The sequence below is a fragment of the Syngnathus acus genome, chromosome 8 (genome assembly GCF_901709675.1).
Source record: "Syngnathus acus chromosome 8, fSynAcu1.2, whole genome shotgun sequence".
NCBI classification, from domain to species: Eukaryota; Metazoa; Chordata; class Actinopteri; order Syngnathiformes; family Syngnathidae; genus Syngnathus; species Syngnathus acus.
In genome coordinates, this window is record NC_051093.1 from 805572 (window position 1) to 824599 (window position 19028).

Below are 19028 nucleotides of genomic sequence, written 5' to 3' on the forward strand. Positions count from 1 at the left end.
GCTTGTATTTTTTTATCTTTTTATTCTATTTATTTTTTATTTTATGCACTGATCGGTTGGCACTTTTTAAATTTCGTTGTACATGTGTGACAATGACAATAAAGATCTATTCTATTCTATTCTATTCTAAGATGAGAAAGTGAATCTCCACTGACAAACAAATGTGTCCACAGACAAAAAGGCTTGAATATTATCGGACCAAGTGTTTTGAAGATGGAAAAACAGGCAGCTTAGATGGGCTGAGTTAGAAAGAGGCGCCATACGCAAGCTCACCCACTCGTCGTCGTCGACCCCCTGAAAGGAGTCCTGTGGCAAGGGCTCATCCATGTTTTCCAGCTTGGCCACCATGGCCACCAGGAGCTGCGGCGTGTCAAAGCAGACGTCAGCAACATGCGCGCTGTGATGTTGCTCGCGCGCCAGGCGTGACCTCACCTCCTCTTTCTTCTGCTCGTCACTCTTCTGCTCCAGGTAGAAGGACGAGGGCATATGCTTCCTCGCCGGGGCCTCTTTGGGGGCTTGGCTGACTGGCGGCACATGGGCGACACTCTGGTTGGACAGCCGGAGAGAGGAACTAACGCAGCGGCTACAGAGACGTACCTGGTGTCATGTCAGCGGGCCGCATGCTGATCTTCCTGTGCCGGCCGTCGGAGCCGCTGAGCCAGGCTGAGGCGCTCAGCGCCGGCTCCCAGCACGCTGGCGTGTCTGGGTACAAGTCGTCCTGGAAAAACTCTTTCTGCGTGGGAACACATGAAGGTTGCCAAAGGGCGTTGCGCAAGAAGACCATGCGTAGCACCTCGACCAATATCGTTGGCACCGCGGAAGCCAGACGCCACCAGTCGGTGCCCAATCAGGACACAATGCTACTCAACTCACGCCACCAAGATGGCGCCAAAGCACGACAGACACAAAGTCACTTTGCGCTGGATGCTTGGCTCGCCGAGACTCGCTCAGGCATTGGGACACGCACATGTTCGCTGAGATCCGCTGCGGCTCGCTGAGATCCGCTGCGGCTCGCTGAGACCCGCTGCGGCTCGCTGAGACCCGCTGCGGCTCGCTGAGACCCGCTGCGGCTGGCTGAGAGCTTACCCTGACTCTGGGCACCTTGAAGACCACTGGTTCCACGGTGGTCTTGGTGAGCATCAGGGCCGCGGCTATCTCCACCTCGCGCACGTTACATTCGCTCTTGGGGAGGAAGGCCAAGCCCTGCACTCCAGCAGAGTCGAGAGTCGGAGACACTCCCGGGAAGGGGGCGGCCATTGGAAGATGAGAGCGCTTACCTTGTGTGGCTCGGCACTGTTAAATGCGGTGCACTCCACAAAGTAGGGCTCCTCGGGGAGCAGCTGGTAAATGCGCACCCGGGTGTCCCCCTTGAAGACAAAAACAGGCCTTGACTATTTAATGGGCATTCTAGTTTCTCATGCTTACCTTCCCACTGAGGAAAAGCAGCCTGGTGTCCGGGTCGTAGAAGGGGATGAGCGTGGAGGGCGAGACGTCCACGCAGACGCTGACCACCGCTCCGGAGCATAGCGAGGCGACTGAGTACAGGTAGAGGCCTCGCTCGCTGCGGCTGCACAGCAACACATTCAGGTGGACATAGCGCAGAGATGGACTCACCATGAAGTGTCCAAGAACAAAGTACCTGTTAAATCCAGACACCAGCAGGTGCCGGCCCTCACACACCCACAGCACACGAGCGCCTCTGTGGCCCTCAGGCCCTGGACCTTCCTGAGTTGGTGAAACGCACGTATTCAGTCCGCCTGTCTTGATACTTGACAGTGAAGCGTTTCTCAGTTGACACGACATGAAAACCTTACAGCATTTGCAAGCCAGCACCAACCTGCAAGGGCGCGTCCGACTTGCGTGGGTCGTAGATGCGAATTTTACCATCTTTGCAGACAGTGGACAGCAGCTTGCCATCGGGGCTCCAAGCCATGCAGAACACCTGAAGGAAAACAAGGCGGATTACCATGCTTAGCAAAGCGTCGCAGGGCGGCTTCTGCCTTCAGCACATGGTGACACACTTTGCAAAGACTTGAGTGGGCCACCTGATCTCGGTGTCCGGTGAGCAGCTGCACCTGCCGGCCTTCTCGCAGGTTCCACAGTCGCACGGTGAGGTCGTAAGACGAGGACGCCAGGAGGTCGTTGGCCAAAGGGTGGAACTTGATGGAGTAGATTTTCTCCGTGTGGCCTACAAGCAAGAACTTGATTTTCTGTCCACAAGCGTCCTCGTGCCCTGGCTTTTGGCGTTCTCACCTCGCAGGACCAATTCGGGCTCGGTTAGCGTCTCTTGGGGGCCACGCTCCGGTACCCGCCACACTCGGATTTTGGAATCCTCGCCAGCTAGTCGCAGGTGACCACATTCAAGTTGGGGGAAAGCCTTCCCCGAAGACACTAAACGTGCGCTCACTCACCCACAGCGAGTCGATGCGTGTCAAAGGGGTCCCAGCAAAGGTCCGCCACATTGACCGAGTTCTGGATAGTGGGCAAAGCGGCGTCCGGCAACTTGCCCGGTCGGGAGCGCTGGCGGAAAAGCCACCACCCGTTTCTCGGTTCACATCTTTCTTTCACGCTTTTGGCTTTGCTCTCTACGGCGGGCAGCATACCTCAAAGACTGCAATCTGACCGCCGGACGTGGCGAGGGGCACGGCCACACGCTGGTGATTGACGCAGAATTCGTCGCACTCGCCCGGTGTGGTCAGGTTGAGGTTGCGTACGTTGGTGATGTGCGTGTCACGGTGCAGCACCGCGCCCTGGATGTGTCGAAACTTGGAGCTCGGTCCTGCGTGTCGCGCCGGTCCAAAAGAGCACAAATTCAATTCAATGCACGCAATGCAGACTGTTGGGTCAACGCGCACCTAAATAAACAACCAAGTCGAACATTTTATTGTGCTGTAGAAATGGAGAGCGCCGTCTTTTCTAAAGCTAAAGCTATTTGAGCATTTCATTCAATGGCCATGTTTCTGCTTCTAGAGGAAGCTTGTAGCGCACTTGGCCGATGCATAGCTTGCCGCCGTTGCTACTCACTTAGAGCTAGGACAAATGTGCACTTGTTTGTGTGTGTTCAGACCGAGAAAGTTGTGGAAGGCCTTGGCCGCCTGGCCTGGACTCGGTGAGGGGACGAAGTCCGAGGTGGACGAGGGGTAGAAAGAGTCGGCCGCGCTGCCGTCGGGGGTGCTCAGAGGAGGAGCAGGCCTCTCGCCGGAGGCAGGAGGCCCACTGGAGGCAGGAGGCTCATTGAAGGCCGGAGGCCCGCCGACCGCGTCCTGTTGCAAAGAGTCAACACTTGAGCACATTTCCTCTTGGCTGCAAAACAGTGGCAGGCAGAAAATCAATCCGTTTCCACCTTGCGCTCACCGCTGCCACCATGCTTCCTGGGCCGCTCGTCCGGATGGAGGCTGACTTTGTCGACCTGAGAAGAAAGGGCAGCAATAGTTGGAGGCTTTGAGTTGATCCGTCCATCCACCGCCTTGCGTCGCTGACCTGCTTGTTTCCCCCCCGCCACCACTCTGCCGCAGTCATGGCTGGACTGACGCCCGCCGTGTCGGGGTAGAGGTCGGCGTGGAAGTCGTGGCCGCAATTCTGACGCAAAAGGCGCATTTGAGCAAACGAGCAGGTGTTGTATAGCGTGGGCAGGCGAGTCGAAAAAGGCAAACCTTCCGGGGGACTTGGTAGCTGATGGGAACGATGCAGCTGTCCGTCAGCTGGAGCACTCGCATTACTTCGCAAGACAAGACGTCCAGCGCCAGCTTGGGCACTGCAGTCACGCCGCGGGTTGCCAGGTCACTTACGCAGTGGCTCACTACACTTGCACCGTTGAATGGACACAATTAGTGTCCGGGCGGAGACTTTGCAATGCATATTAAAATACAGTGTATCATATTCTCATGAATCATAGTAAAACAATGGAAAATAACAACAGTTAACAGTTAATGAAATGCCTAGAGTGGCACTTTCTACAGCTGAGTTAAAAAAATAAAAAAACAACAAGCAAAAAGCGAGCCCATTTGACCAAGTGGAGGAGTAAAACTGGCCTTGCGAGAGGAAGGGCTCCGAGGTGGATAACTCCAAGCAGTCCGCCGCTGTGTCGCCCTGGGCAGAAAAAAAACATCTCCAAGTTAGAACCCACGCAGAAGACAAAACCCGGATCGTTCGGCTCCACAATGAACAAATGTTACCATGCCAGCCAGCACCAGCAAACTTGTGTCTGCATCAAGGAGAGGAATGAGCGTTCTGCAAGGACAACAGACAAACATTAGCCTTGGACTTTTTTTATTAATGGCATCTTTTCAGGGGGGGGCAATTTACAATGGTAAACCTCATCTTTCAACTATCCATGACAAGAACGAGCAATCATTGCACACATGCACTGCCAGATGGCGCAACACACCTAAAGGAAAAACTTGCAATGGCGTGTTTTTTTCCATAGCTCAAGGCCTTGTTCAACTTCAGTTTTTCTTCCAGAAGGTGGGGACGCCTGGAAACTGTTTTGAATTGTGAGTCTTCACTTCACTTGATGGCTAGACCACAGCAACAATGAAGTTTCATCAGCTGTAGCTTTGAGCAAGCGCCACTCATTTGCAGTGTGGGCGGCAAAGGGTGAACATGTGCTCGGACTCTCTGCAAGTCGCCAATAAAATCCACAAGACTTGTTGCTTGGAAAAAAAAAGTCACTTCAGCAGTTGCTTAATTGTCAAGTGTGGGGGTCGTGCCCTTCCTCAAAACGGAGCCCTTTGGAATAGAGCAGGGGTGGGCAAACGTTTTGACTTGCGGGCCGAATTGGGTTCTAAATTTTGACCGGGGGGCCGAACCAGGGGCAGATGGATGTAGTGTTTGTGTGAAGTAATATAAATTGCATAAAAGGTTTTTACTTTTAGTAGATACTAAAGCATGGATATTAAAAAAAAGCTTTTTGAAAACAAATGCATTTATTAACAACATTAAAAAAATATTTCACCAAAAAACTACTATCAGTGATTCTTATTAAATAAGACACTGTTATGATGAATAACATTTTCCATCACTTCAGCGCCTGCAGGTCAGATTTATGAAATATGTTTATCTAATGAGGCGAAATCACATCCAACGGCAAACATTCTGACCAAATACATCATCTTGAAGAATCAGTGAAAGAATACATCTAAATAAAGTAATAAAGATATCAATGGTATTGTTGGTTTCCCTTTTTGGCTAGTGCATCATAGTCTGGAGTAAAATTTGTTGTGGTCATTTTTAGGATAGAGCCGAGGTGTCGGTCCGTTAACCTAGATCTGTGACGGGCTTTGTTGACGTTCATGTGGCTGAACGTCTTCTCACACACGTAGGTCGAGCCAAATTGTCCACTCTTTTTTAACATTCGGCACTCACTGTCCACCTTTCTTTTCTTCGGGCCACTCATTTTAATGGAAGGATTCCAGGGGAAGGTTTGTGGGTGGCATTAGCGTAAAACTGTATCTGAAAACTCAGCGCGCGAATTACGAGAATATTGACGTCACAGCCTACACTCGAAATTCGGCACTGATAGATGAAATTACTACGTACTACTGAGTACGCACGCACACGCACTTGTGAGTGTGCACCGAGCTTTCTGACACGGCTCCCAGGAGTAAATGCGCGGGCGGGCGCTTCCCCATCTACTGGGGAAACATAGTAATTGCAGGGAAAATGACCCAAAAAAAATTTATAATACAATTTATTCAGGTTTGGCGGGCCGGATTAAACGGCCCCGTGGGCCGGATGTGGCCCGCGGGCCGTAGTTTGCCCATCCCTGGAATAGAGTGTGACATAAGCATGCATGCTCTTTGGTGTATTTTGGCAGCCACTTTTTTCTAATACGTGGACGAGAAAACAGGTAAGACATTTGCACAAATACATACACCATAAAACAAAGACATTTGCACAATATCTAAGCTTCGTCACGAGCTGCGCTGCGGAAAACAGCAAACGAGACTTGACGGCATACCTTCGGCTGGAAAATCTCCTTCATCCTCTTACCTTTGGCACAGTAGCGCTTTTGTGCTCCAATGAACGCATCAACAATATTGATCAATTGCAACTCTTTTCTTGTGCTTGGTTGAGGGGATAGCTTTTTCCCATGTTTGAGTTGGTAAACACCTCAGTTCCCACAGCGCTCCTTTTCCGGCCGTCTGCACCACCTTGCCACCCCCCCCTTCTCTCAGCATGCCTCCAACGCATTTATACCCCACTAAATGCCCTTCCCTTTGCATTCCACTCTGATGTTCGATGCGTTTTTTCACAGTAGCAAGAGGCTTGAATGGGTCTAATATTAGGGGCAGCTTCTTTTGGCTGGCGTGGTTCGAGCTGGGCTTCACCAAAGGCCCGCTTTGCTACACCTTGGCATTTGTAATACGGCAGAATGGACGCACGCACCTTCACCCAGCGACTGAATGTTGTGACTGCCGCTTATCAGAGCGGCCGCCTTTTATCACTCCATCTGTCTGCAACCCCAAGGGTCTCGGCACAACACAAGTCGCCGACTCAAGTCCACGTGCAACTCAGTCGCCGGGCAAGAAACTTCCACTGGTGCTGGATAAGGATCACTCCAAAAACCCCAACACGCAAGGAACGATGTTTTCAAAGCTGCGGCGACCATGAGAGCGACATGCAGGATGCACGGCCATTCAAGTCAAGTGTCACAATCAGCGCCGAAGAATCTCCACCTCCCAAAGAATGATTCCCTTTCTCTGCCCGCCTTCAACACACTTTTTTTCCTCCGTCAAGCTCAACCTTCATGTCCCAAATGGGGCGAGCTGCGGTGAGAAGCACTAAAAAAGCCTCTCGAGAGCCGCCACATATACTGGAGGGGAGAGAAAAAAATGAAAGCTGAAAAAGAAAGACAGAGGGACAAAAAAATTAGATGACCGTGGCGTTATAAATCACGACATGTGCGTGTGACTTCATGCTTTGAACGCTGGGCCACCACGCGGGACAGTCAGAAAGAGAAAGTGGTCATTAGTGGCAACGGTGGCTAGGAGTCAAAAAGGCCTAGATAGAGCGGGCCTACGCAACAGACTCCGGCTCGGGGTGCTTTGTTGCTGGCCGCAGTCGAGCAAACACGCAATTACGTTTGGACTTTGCCACTGGTCTGTCGGACTGCTACATCTTGATCAACGGCAAGAAAGCTTCCAGTGGCGTGGCCGCATGCTTGTGTAATACACAAGCCGCCATTTTTCTTCTTCCCAATAGAGCGCTTTGGTACAATTGCAAGAGTATTTCCCACGGCCGTCCCGCTCTTGCCCATCACAGAGCCATTTGCAGCTCTTGTCCTTATGGAGCCGAGGATGGTGGGATCCATCCGGCTTCTGTTTCACAAAAGGCTTACACATGGCACCTGTCCCGGCACATTTAGGCGTGACGGGACGACGTGTTGGAAGGCTCATGTGCGCAAACGCGAATGCAGATGAGCCAACAAGCTCTCAGCCTCGGAGGAACGAGGATTTAACGGGGCCTCCCGCAGCAAATAATCAAAAAGTTTCCTTCCCAGGCTTCACTCAAGTGCTGAGCTTATTATCCCTTGTTGGCTGGAGTACACACGCACACACACAGTGAAGAACCTGATTTTGGGGGGTTGTTTGGTACAAAATGCTTAGGCTTGATTTGTGCCGTTTATGCTACAAAACTTCAACTGGAAACTAATCTCCCCTTGCTTGCTATGATAGCACATTGCAGATGCTACATGTTTGTCATAAACTGCCGCGCCGCTTGGACTTGCGTTGAAAATTGAAGTAAGTTGAGCATTTGACAAGCAAGGGCAGGGCTTAAGATCAATGAGCTGCAAGCAAGATGACGGCACATGCAAATCCACCGCAAACAATCTGCGTCAGGGAGGGAGGGAGGGAGGGAGGGAGGGAGGGAGGGAGGGAGGAGAGTGCAGAGAATCTTTGAAACAGGTCGCGCGAGTACAAGTGAGCAGAAGTGCGTCCGGAATGTGCGCTGCAAGGTGACTCCGGCTCCTCCCTCCCACCCAGCCAGCCAGCCAGCCAGCCAGCCAGCCAGCCAGCCAGCAAAAAGCAACACGAAAGAAAGCCTTTTTCCCGTGTGCGGAGCAGAGGCAGCAGGCGAGCTGGCGGGCAAGCGCGCAATTTTGACGACATTTCAACGGTGCCTGTGGACTTTACAGCACGATAGAAAGGAAACAAAAGCCAAGTTAAGGTAAAACTTTTCACTTTCTTTGCAGCTGGGTTCCACGCGTAAAACGGCTGGACGCGCTGGCTCACTTTTGGAGCAGCAGCGTTGTCATGGCTTGCTCGCATTGGGCTTTTGTGCTGGTGAAACACAGCAAATGGTCGGATGAGCAGAAGCGAGAACCTGACAGGCAGGCCAGAGTGGGAGCCGGCGGGCTCTTGTTGGCTTACAAGTCGAGCTGAGGGAACTCGGAGGGGCTTTGGATCAATATGTACAAAAGATATTCCCAGTAGTCGATCATATCCAACACACAGATCCTCTGAACATTGCTATGTCCTTTTGGTTTCATGACTGCACACCAACTTTGGAGTCACACAGCCGGCCTCAGGCATTGTGTGGGAATAAATGAGCACTCCAGCACAGGAACTGGAGATTCCAAATGACACTTGGCAACCTAACGAGGGTGCTACTGCTGATGCTACTGCTGCTTCTGCTTTTCATCAAGCGGCAGTCAGGAAGCTGTTGATGAGTTACGCAAATGGATGGGAAGAGAAAGCGCTCGGCAGAATGTGAGCGGCGGGCAGCGGGCCGTTTTGGGCAGCGTTGGCGAGTGTGCAAAGTGGAACTGAAAAATGTTGCAGTGCACATCAAGCAGCGAGAATAGTGGCAAGTATCGCATGAAGCGGATTTTTTTGAGTTGAAGACCGGTGAATGACAAAAAGGATGAGAGACGGCTGACTGATAGGAGGGCAAAAGATCCAACAACCCCCACCTTTCTGGGCGGGTATGCGGGAGACGCATGAGGATGGGACGAGAGGGAGTACAGGGCGGATGCTCGTCCCAGAAAAGCCACCGCAAATTGCAGCCTTTTCAGCGGGGGCCCCTCGCGTACAAAAAAAAAGCAAAAAGAGCACTTAATGTAAGGCTGTAATTAGTTGGGGGGCGGGGGGGGGGGGTGGGGGGGGGACCGGACCTGACGAGGCAAAAGCACACAGGAGTGAGCATGCGCACGAGCAGGGCCGATCCCGCAGGACCCGCATGATACCAGTTGAGCACAAACGCAAAAGTGACAATTTAAGCAAAGTGGCTGCTTTTTTGCAAAGGTAAGCTCCCTGCGAATTGCAAGCAGTCTAACTGGCGTAAGAAGCAAAGGGGGAACACCCCGAACTGCCACCACCGATTCAAACGGCGTACGGCAGAGTGCTCGCTTTCCAGCGGACGCCTATACCGGTATTGGCGGCTTAAGCCAATGGCGCGCTCCACCTTCGCTACGCGCCCCATCCGCCTGGGTCCGAAGTCGTTCTTAGTAAAGAAAACAATGTTGCTCTTTGAGCAGCCGGCTTTTTTTTTGCGACACAGGCTTTAGTAAGCGCTTTGGTGGTTGCAGGTGACGTCGTCTCTGGACCCGAGCCGGCCAGACCCGAGTGGAGCCACGCTAGAGTTAGAGTGCCTTCAGCGGGTGAGTGATGGCTCAAATGCTACAGTGTTCCATACAGGCTGAGGGGTGCAATGAGCAAGCCCATTTTCACATTGTTTCTTTCCCGTCCCGACGCCGTAAATGCCTGGAAATCAAAGGACGGCAACCGTGTTGGCCTCTCGACCTTTGGTTGCACACAGCTAACTCTCGCTAATTGCTTTGGGACCTCCTCCACGGCAGCCTGGTTTTGCTCAGCGAGGTGGGGGAGGGGGCGCGGCAAACAGAGGCAGGAGAGTGTGTGCGTGTTGCTGCTACTTATGCTCCAGTTGTGTTGACTTGACGCACGCACACATTCTTCAAGTGGAGGAATGCATAGCCGGCGCTCGCTTCCGAGAATATTTGCCACGCACGGTGTCCGATGCGGCAGCAACGAGGCCGACGCGTAAAAGCTCACCAGGCACGTGCTCCCACTATCTGCGAGGGACAAAGATTTGCGAGATTGCAGCAGATCGCTCGGATTTGTCACGAAACATTGAGCTGCCTCAGCGGGAGCTTTACGTATCAATGAGCTAAGCTGATGAAATTCAAACGTTGACGTGTGTTACTGCCCAACTTTAGCCGATGGATAGACTGTACGTCATTGGGTCACTGTTAGCAAAAGCACACATTAACACACACAAACTGAATATGTGGCGATGCAATACAATCAGACCGACAACATGAAATCTCAAGATTGTTCGATTTGCCACGCATGCACAATTAGCAAGTGGCTGACCAGGCCTTGCGCTAACTGACCAGTGGTTTGGCGATCCTATTTACAATGCGCTCCGTAATTAATATTGGACAATTTCACATGGCACAGCTGAACATCTCACGGCACACCAGTGGTTGGGAAACACAGGTGCGTTTACAATGCAGAGTGTGGAAGACCATTGGACTAAAACAAAAAAGGACACACCTATTGATTGACTTCATCGAGCATCTCTCTTACGCTCGCCGTCAGCTAGCTTGTGAGCTAACGCTGCGCTCCTCCATCCATCCATCCATCCATCTTCTACCGCTTATCCGGGGTCGGGTCGCGGGGGCAGCAGCTTCAGGAGGGACTCCCAGACTTCCCTCTCCCCAGCCACTTCATCCAGCTCATCCTGGTGGATCCCAAGGCGTTCCCAGGCCAGCTGAGAGACATAGTCTCTCCAGCGCGTCCTGGGTCGTCCCCGGGGTCTCCTACCGGTGGGACATGCCCGGAACACCTCCCCAGGGAGGCGTCCAGGAGGCATCCTGATGAGATGCCCGAGCCACCTCATCTGGCTCCTCTCAACGTGGAGGAGTAGCGACTCTACTCCGAGTCTCTCCCGGATGACCGAGCTTCTCACCCTATCTCTAAGGGAGAGCCCGGACATCCTGCGGAGAAAACTCATTTCGGCCGCTTGTATCCGGGATCTCGTTCTTTCGGTCACGACCCATAGCTCGTGACCATAGGTGAGGGTAGGAGCGTAAATTGACCGGTAAATTGAGAGCTTTGCCTTTTGGCTCAGCTCTCTCTTTACCACGACAGACCGGTACAGAGTCCGCATTACTGCCGACGCTGCACCGATCCGCCTGTCGATCTCGCGCTCCATCCTCCCCTCACTCGTGAACAAGACCCCAAGATACTTGAACTCCTCCACTTGGGGCAGGATCTCATCCCCGATCCGGAGAGGCATTCCACCCTTTTCCGATCGAGGACCATGGACTCGGATTTGGAGGTGTGCTTCTGTTCTACTTAATTAAGCAGCCCAAAAATCACATCTTATGGTGTATTCAGACCAGAAAAGTCCTTTAGTCCGCTTGTTTGGTTCGGACCAAAAGCAGACTTAGGGTGTATTCAGACCAGAAAAGTCCTATAGTCCGCTTGTTTGGTCCGGACCAAAAGCGGACTTAATTTCTTTCGTTTGGTGTGGTTCCTATTCAGACTGTACATTTTGCAAGTGAAGTATACACATCCATGCTTGTGACGATTTGTGCTCCCATTGGACAGCAATGACCAGGGCGGCACACAGAACACAGACCCGTAAATGGCGGAAAACATGCGAGTCCTACGAACTGCGTTCCTGCTCTGCATATTTGTGCCGTTGCTGCGGATCTTCGCTGTTTGTATTCACACCTGAAGCAAACCGCAGCTTGGAAGTCCGTTTCTTTAATACGCACCAAGATTCGTTTGCGTATATTCACACCTGCACAAATGATCTGGACCAGCGTTACAATTGAACCCTGGTCCCTTTAAAGTGGACCAAATAGTCAAGTCTGAATACACCCTTAATGTACAGCATTCTTTGAATTTGCTTGAAGGCTAATTGTAAATGCATATTATTTCGTTCATTGTGAAATAAATAAATGGCCAGCGAGCAAATGTTTGTGCCACTTGTGCAAATCTCAATGCTCCTCTTTCCACCCTCTAAGAAAAAAAATCTCACCATCATAAAAAAAATCAACCTTCCACCGCAAAAAAATGCACGTTATTTCGTTCATTGTGAAATAAATAAATGGGCAGCCAGCGAATGTTTGTGCCGCTTGTGCAAATCTCAATGCTCCTCTTTCCACCCTTTCAATGCTGTCCTCCGCAAATAAATAAATAAATAAATGCCGTCCTAACCACAAATTATACCGTTAAAAGAAGACACGCTAATAACAAGTCAGTAAGCGCTGACATTCCGACAATTACAATGCATGTTTGGTGAGGAATGTTGGTCATCAATTCAAAGCGTCTGCATGTGGAAAGACACGCTCAATCCGTCATTCATCAGGCTCCAAAAAGCAGGACACCACATCCTCTATGATGACAAGATCATAGATGAAGAAACTCCTATTGGGGCCAGTTATTATATTCCACCCTCCACCTCCCCTCGTTAGGTCATACAGGTACAACCGGTGACAGACTGTAATCTGTGACACGCAACGGCACACATACTTGGCAGTCCATCATGAACGTAGCAGACATATTTAGACTGAACAGGTATACGTACACCTGCCGAGGCGCTTTCTGTCTCTAACCTTTGCTTATCCGCCTTCGTCCTCCCCAAAATCTCGCTCGTCCATCACAAATCCTTAGTCACAATGACACATGACCCCGCCGGATTATGGATAACAAGATCCATCTGTAGTTGCGTGTGGACACTGCTGACATCAGAGAAGAGGATGACAAACACGGGGCCGTGCCATGGACAAACAACGTGGAAAGAGTCGAGGGACTCCCTCCCATCAGTCTGAGCAATTCTCTGCATTTTGCCTGTCCGGATCCAATCGTGGCTTCCCATCAACAGACGCCCACGAGGCGCCGTTACTGCTTCTGCGTCTGTCGATGGGGGAGGTGTGTTCTCTGTTTTGGAGTCAGAGCAATCAACACTTTAGCTATTTTCCAATTAACGTTAGGGCAAACAAGCCAAAGCCGAATCCCGTGTGTTGCAAAAGGCAGACAAACCAACGAGGGGCAAGCAGCATGAACGACTGACCGCCGCTAAACACGCCATCACCACACGACCGGAGGATTGCACAAAGGAACTCATTTATAACAACCGCTGGAGCGCATCTGTTTTTTTTTTTCTCTCTCTCCAAGCTGTCATTCATTTACGACCAGCACCCTTCTCTTTTAAATCTGTCATCTTGAAAAGTTCTTGTTGCTCTCCGCATGCCAAGGCTGTGACACAGACAATTGCGCTTCTTTAAACTCAGCTGCCGGCAGGCTGAGGAATGTCTCAACAAGCTTGCAAGGGGGGAAAGACGCCGAGCCCAAAGGAGGGAAGGAGGACGAGCTTTCCGCAGCGCCCCAAAGCAAGCCCTCCATTACGTTGCAGTCGCCGTTGTTTTCAAACTCTTCTCTCAACATCCCTCAGGTGTCGTCCACCAACGAAGCCGCCGCCCCCCAAATGACGGGCTTTATGGCCAGTAGGTCAACTGAGTCCTGGCGTCATTATTCAGGATGGCGCCGCATGTCGGGATGATTCGGACTCAGCACATGAGAGCAGGAAAAATAAGATATGCTGGAATCTTTTCCAGAGGGGGCTGCAAAAGAAAGGCCTCTGAAAAGGCCGCGGCTGAGATGATACAGGCTCTTTTTCTACAGCTCCCCAAATGCCCCCCACCTTGAGTTAGCATGCTGGTAAAAACAAAGACGCACAACAGTGATGGCAATGTCACGCATTGAGATTGATGAAAATGGCTTGGACACGTATGGCCTGACAACCCCGCGCGAGAACAGAGCACTCCGTGTGTGGTCTCAAAAGCATTCCACATACTTGGTGAAGGTATGAGCGCTGCAGAGACACAAACGACTGAAGCAATAAAGTCCCAAAAGTATGCGCAGCCTTTGCTATGAGGAAATGAGAGCTTTTAGCTCTCGCCGAGCCAGACACTTAAAGACACTACAGCCTTTCTTGTGCCTTTGCCACAATGAGACTATTGTACCTGAGGGAGGTGGAGAAACACGCACACGCGCGCACACGCACACAGTCGTTCTAGCTTACTCGGTGCAAAGATCCAAAAATCTGTTGACAGATAGAAATGAGGCCTGTAGCGGCCCTACCTCCCACTCATTCCCGAGTCTACTGAGGCAATAATAAAGTGTCTTCTTTCTCTCCTGGTTCCTCTTGGCGCACCTTTCCCTCATCTTTTCCCTCCATTTGTTTGATCTCCTTGCAGTCTCGCAGTCCAGAGAGTTTGTTTTGCAAGCCTGGCTTTTAGGTAACATATCAGGCGCTTGATTTGTTTTGTTTTGTTTGAAGTAGTCGTGATGTGCGCTGTGGTGACGTGAAGTGCATGTAGCATTTTGTGATTTTTCCTGAATTGAGGACAAAACGGACTTGCGCCTTCAATGCGGTAGCAGAAACGTGTGGTCACCATTTTCTGGCAGCCCAAGGCTAAAGCGCTCTGCTTTACCAAGCCTTATATGCAAAATTTAATCTCTCTGGGAGTAATGTAGCGGCGGTGCAAAGTGCTGGACAGCTCGTTCCACTGGTTGCAATTGTCGTCCGTCCCAAGCTTTTTGCAAGTTTCCTCATTTGCAGCAGTTTGCTGGTGTCCTGATCCCCCATTCAGCCTCCAATGGGAGGTGACTGACACTCTTCTCTGGTCTCTTTTGTTTCAGGCTCAGCGGTGCACAAGATGGTCTTTCTCATGGCGCTGATGGCGCTCGTTGTCATCCTTGTCAGTCCCGAGGACATTGCCGAATGCCCAAAGGGCTGCTCTTGCTCCACGCCGGAATCCATCTTGTGTTTCCAGAGACGTTCGGCCACCTTTCCGCAGGGAGTGCCCCCTTTGACGAGGAGCCTCTACCTTTTTTCCAACGGCATCGAGGGCTTATCCGCAGAGGACTTTGACGGTCTGGAGAACTTGGAAATGCTGGACATAAGCCAAAACAAACTGACCCAACTTCCCGACGGGGTCTTCCTCCCGCTGACCTCTTTGAAAAACTTGGACTTGTCATCCAACCAAATCAGCCGCATTTCCGAGCACTGCTTCCGAGCTACGGTACTCCTCGAGCGCCTCTATTTGTATGCCAATCATATCGAGAACATCCACCCCGCTGCTTTTAGTGGCTTGGATAACTTGCTGGAGCTAAAATTGCAAGGCAACAGGCTGACGTCTTTGCCTGTTCTGGTGATGCCCCGGCTGCTGCTGCTGGATCTGCGTTTCAACGCCATAACTATGATAGGCCCCTCTGACATCCAAACGCCCAATCTCGAGTCACTCAAATTAGGCGGCGTGGGACTGAATGACCTGAATTCGGAGCTGATTGGCAGTCTGAGGAACCTGCACGAGCTGGACGTCTCAAGCAACCAACTGAGGGTTCTGCCACCAATCCTGAAAGAAATTCGAGGGCTGATTTACCTCAGCCTGGCTGGCAATCCCATGGGCCCTCTTCATTTTCAGGACCTGAGGAACCTCCAAGAACTGAAGGAGTTGGACATCAGCAGCCTGAGTCTGCAAGGGCTCCCGGCCGAGTTTGGTCAGCTATTCCCTCACCTTACGAAGTTGACCGTGGCAGAGAACCCCTTCAACTGCTTGTGTAGCTTAGCCTGGCTCCCAAGCTGGCTGCAAGCCCAAAGCATTACGCTGGAAAGAACAGAGGAGACCCGTTGCCACTTTCCCCCAATCAATGCTGGCAAGGTTGTAGAGAGACTGGAGCACCGAGATTTTGGCTGCCCTACCACGACGACGCAAACTGTGACCCCAGCCAGAACTACGAGCGCCGTTCCTGTCGCGACCTTGGCCAGTGTTACGACAGCTATTCCGATGCACGAGGCTAACCATAACGACGACACAAACCAAGACAATCTCTTTCCGCCAGTTCCTGCGTCCCCAAGCAGCAGCAGCCGCATTGTGGAGTCCGGCAAGGAACAGCACTTCTGCTCCTCTCACACCTGCCTGAATGGTGGCACTTGTCGTCTGGACCACTCCGGTCAAGTGGAGTGTAGCTGTCCTCTCGGCACCTCTGGGTTTTATTGCCAAGTACAAAATCAGCATCCCTCCTCACCCCGCATGACAACAGTCATGCCAAACGCGCCAGCGCTAAGTTGGCGCCAGGCAACGTCCACCTCCATCCTGCTGGATCTTCATCGCTACATTGAAACACGGCCGTACATCCGCGGCATCCGCCTCACCTACCGCAATCTCTCTGGGCCGGACCGCAGACCCATGCAACTCAGCCTGCCTGCATCGTATCCGGAATACAGACTCCGAGGCCTGAAGCCTAACTGCACATACGCCATTTGCGCCAGTCCGCTGGGGGCCCCGAATGGCATCGAGAGTGTCTGCACTCAGGCGCATACGGCCGATGAGAAAAACGCCAGCGTCAGCGGGGCACAAACGGTGAACAAGAAGATGACCGCCATGTTGGTGCCCTCCATGGCCATCTTGCTTCTGCTGGTGCTGATAGCAATCGCCGTGGGAGTGGTTTGCTTTGTCCGCAAGAAGAGGGCCAAAGGCCACCTGGACCTGCAGCGCGAGCCCTCTCAGCCGGAGCTGGATGGTGTCAACGGGGCGCTGCCTCAGAAACAAGCGCAACTCCCCATCCCCGAACCCGCTGTTCAAAACAGCAATCTGGAATATGAAGTGCTGCTGCTACAGGATCACTGCATATCAAGTCAAAACTTTTCATCACACAAGCCTTCCAACTTTTGATATCTGGGTCAGAGTGAAAAAGGAAAACGAAAGAAAGCTCTGCTCCGCATCGGCTAATGCAGAGAGCAGTCTGTCGCCATTTTAGACCTACTGTGCGTCGTCACCTCGTGACAAATGGTGACAGATTGGAATCTTTGAAGATTAGAAATGGTTTGGTGCCAGCATGGGCAATCAAGGAGCTTGTTGGCCCCCGCAGTGTCAGACAGTCTAAGTCGATGCGAGTCTGCAAATACGCAAACTAAATCCCCTTTTGCACCATTTGGACGCACGGGCCGTCACAAAAGGGGGCAAGTCATCGGGATTATGAGCAGGGACAAGAAAGCTGTTGACTGACCAAACGCCTTATGCAGCATAGCACTTGCCTCAGTTACATTAAACACAGATGAGAATTACACACAGTGACTATTTATTATTTATTGTCCCTATAAGGGAACTGCAGGGTTTACCATGTACAAGATGAGTGCCTTTGAATAAAAGTAGGCATGCATCATTGTGCACCCAACGTGAATTAATAAGCAGACTGTCGTTTAGATGGGGACTTGCAAAATGGTGTGGAGGGCAAGCACAAACTCACTGTGAGTATGATGATGCTTGTGTGTGCAGATGTGCAGGGGGACAGATCTGTCAACATCCGTCATGTCGGGACTTGCGCTCGGCAGCCAAGCCCTCTTTCTATTCCATGGTTCATTGCATGACAGACTCCTCTATCAACACATCGACCAATGTCTTGCATATTCAGTGCGGCAATTGAAAGAACTCATTGACCAAAACTAAGCAATATAACTGGAATATGTTTCTGTCAAACAGAAATCCTTGAAAATCAGAAATATTGTCAATGTGATTGTAAATTACATTTTCCCTGTTTATTTTGGAAAATGCCTTGTTAATATTGTTGTTCTTTTTATTATTATTGCGGGAGCTCATTTGTACAACTGGAGATTAAATGAACATGCAAACAAAAACATTTGTGGTGGTGTTGTTGAGCTGGACATACACGTTGACCTCATTCAGGAGAAGACGACATTTTCAGCCAAAAGCTAAATGCTAATTCTAAAAAATGACAAACCGCTACTGCACCTTGTGTCTGTGGATATGAAATGCTAATACTAAAAACAACATGGCGCCTCTTGCTGTTTAAATCGTTGTTGTTGCACTTAAAAGCAAATCAAGACCCAAACAATGTTAGGGCAGTGTGAAGACAACGCTCCGTGCCCGTCCGTTGCGGTTTCGGTCAGGTCCTGTATGTGTCTGGAGCGCATGTTTTACACTCGAGGAGACTGTCAAAACAAACCGAGGACTGGGAATGGTGATGCAAAAAAAAAACAAAGCTAACAACAACATAACGCGCTTCAACGTGTAGTATGTCTAAACTGTTCCCAAAACTCGAGCCAGACCCAAGCATAATGTCAATAAAATATATCACATTTTTTTCTTTGTTTACATTTTTAACAAGTTCCAATGAGGACGCTATCATAATCAACAAATAAGTCAATTATTAACGATCAATGAACCAATTCATTCCTCCAGATAGGCACTATTCAAAATCAACTTGACTGAGACTATTTGCGAGCGATTTCAGTGTACTAACAAGATCTTGATGCTCCCTATTGGTCAAAAGCAGACTCAAGCTTTGCGTCTGACTCACTTTTTTTTTTTAAAAACACGAGACACGCTGACCACCTAGCCATTTGTTTTAAGACTGTGACGCTGGCAGGGAATCAAAACAGCATGCACGCACACCTACAAAGAAATAAACTGGCCCATTGAACACAACTTCATATTTTGATGCAAAACACAAAGAAATGACAAACTGGTTACACGGGAAAAGTTGTATTTTGTGCATAGCAAGCCAGGAAGTGCCCAAGGAAAACATTCATAACACCGTGTGGCTGCATGCTAATAAACACAAAAAGGGCCTCAAAAGAGTAGAATCGCTGAGTCGGGAGGGTTTATAAAAAAAAAAAAAAAATGTTAAAAAGAAGGGGGGGGGGGGGGGGGGGAACCCGGTACCGTTTTGTTTTTAGAAGCTGCTTCTCTGGCGCTGTTTGTTGGCGCTTGCCTAGTTTCCACCGCTTGCTCCCCCACTCGCTCTGGCAGAGGGTGGGAGGCAGGCCGGTCTGGTTGATGTGCGCTACGTCCACACGAACAGCTTGGCTGTTGGAGACTTACCCTTCACGTCGCGTCCACAAGATCAGGGAGGTCCTTTCCAACTTGACTTCCACATTTTCATTGAGACGAGAAACTCTACGTGCTGCTGATGACCGCTCTCCATGTGTATTAAAAAACAACATGAGGCTGGCTCCAAAGATTGGAA

The 19028-nt window shown here is 50.7% G+C and overlaps 2 protein-coding genes across 7 annotated transcripts in view; one reads left to right on the plus strand and one right to left on the minus strand.

Annotated features, from left to right (window-relative positions):
* coro7 (coronin 7) overlaps positions 1-19028 on the minus strand; it is a 36547-nt gene that overhangs the window by 1507 nt on the left and 16012 nt on the right. For 3 of the 4 annotated variants that reach the window (XR_005098575.1, XM_037257138.1, XM_037257137.1), the window contains 18 exons: positions 4176-4230; positions 4032-4089; positions 3654-3799; positions 3481-3579; positions 3344-3409; positions 3068-3263; positions 2604-2779; positions 2412-2520; positions 2254-2340; positions 2046-2188; positions 1838-1942; positions 1640-1725; positions 1426-1567; positions 1278-1367; positions 1087-1203; positions 598-733; positions 433-524; positions 274-360 (listed from right to left, as the gene is read on the minus strand). Coding sequence is in view for 2 of the 4 variants with exons in the window: in XM_037257138.1 (XP_037113033.1) it covers positions 274-360; positions 433-524; positions 598-733; positions 1087-1203; positions 1278-1367; positions 1426-1567; positions 1640-1725; positions 1838-1942; positions 2046-2188; positions 2254-2340; positions 2412-2520; positions 2604-2779; positions 3068-3263; positions 3344-3409; positions 3481-3579; positions 3654-3799; positions 4032-4089; positions 4176-4230 (1990 nt within the window). In the remaining 2 variants the exon portion in view is untranslated. Of the gene's footprint in view, positions 1-273; positions 361-432; positions 525-597; positions 771-1025; positions 1204-1277; positions 1368-1425; positions 1568-1639; positions 1726-1837; positions 1943-2045; positions 2189-2253; positions 2341-2411; positions 2521-2603; positions 2780-3067; positions 3264-3343; positions 3410-3480; positions 3580-3653; positions 3800-4031; positions 4090-4175; positions 4231-19028 lie in introns of those variants that run through there. The other variant, XR_005098576.1, reaches the window with a different exon arrangement.
* On the plus strand, positions 7893-17678 carry vasnb (vasorin b). Of its 3 annotated transcripts, XM_037257164.1 has the most exons (3): positions 8151-8164; positions 9530-9601; positions 14679-17678. In XM_037257164.1, exon 3 carries the CDS (start codon positions 14696-14698, stop codon positions 16712-16714), a length of 2019 nt encoding a protein of 672 aa, XP_037113059.1. In that variant the 5' UTR covers positions 8151-8164; positions 9530-9601; positions 14679-14695; the 3' UTR covers positions 16715-17678. The 3 variants fall into 3 exon arrangements, with proteins under 3 accessions (XP_037113057.1, XP_037113058.1, XP_037113059.1); XM_037257162.1 differs by lacking the exon at positions 9530-9601 and having other exon boundaries at positions 7893-8169; XM_037257163.1 differs by lacking the exon at positions 9530-9601 and having other exon boundaries at positions 7893-8164.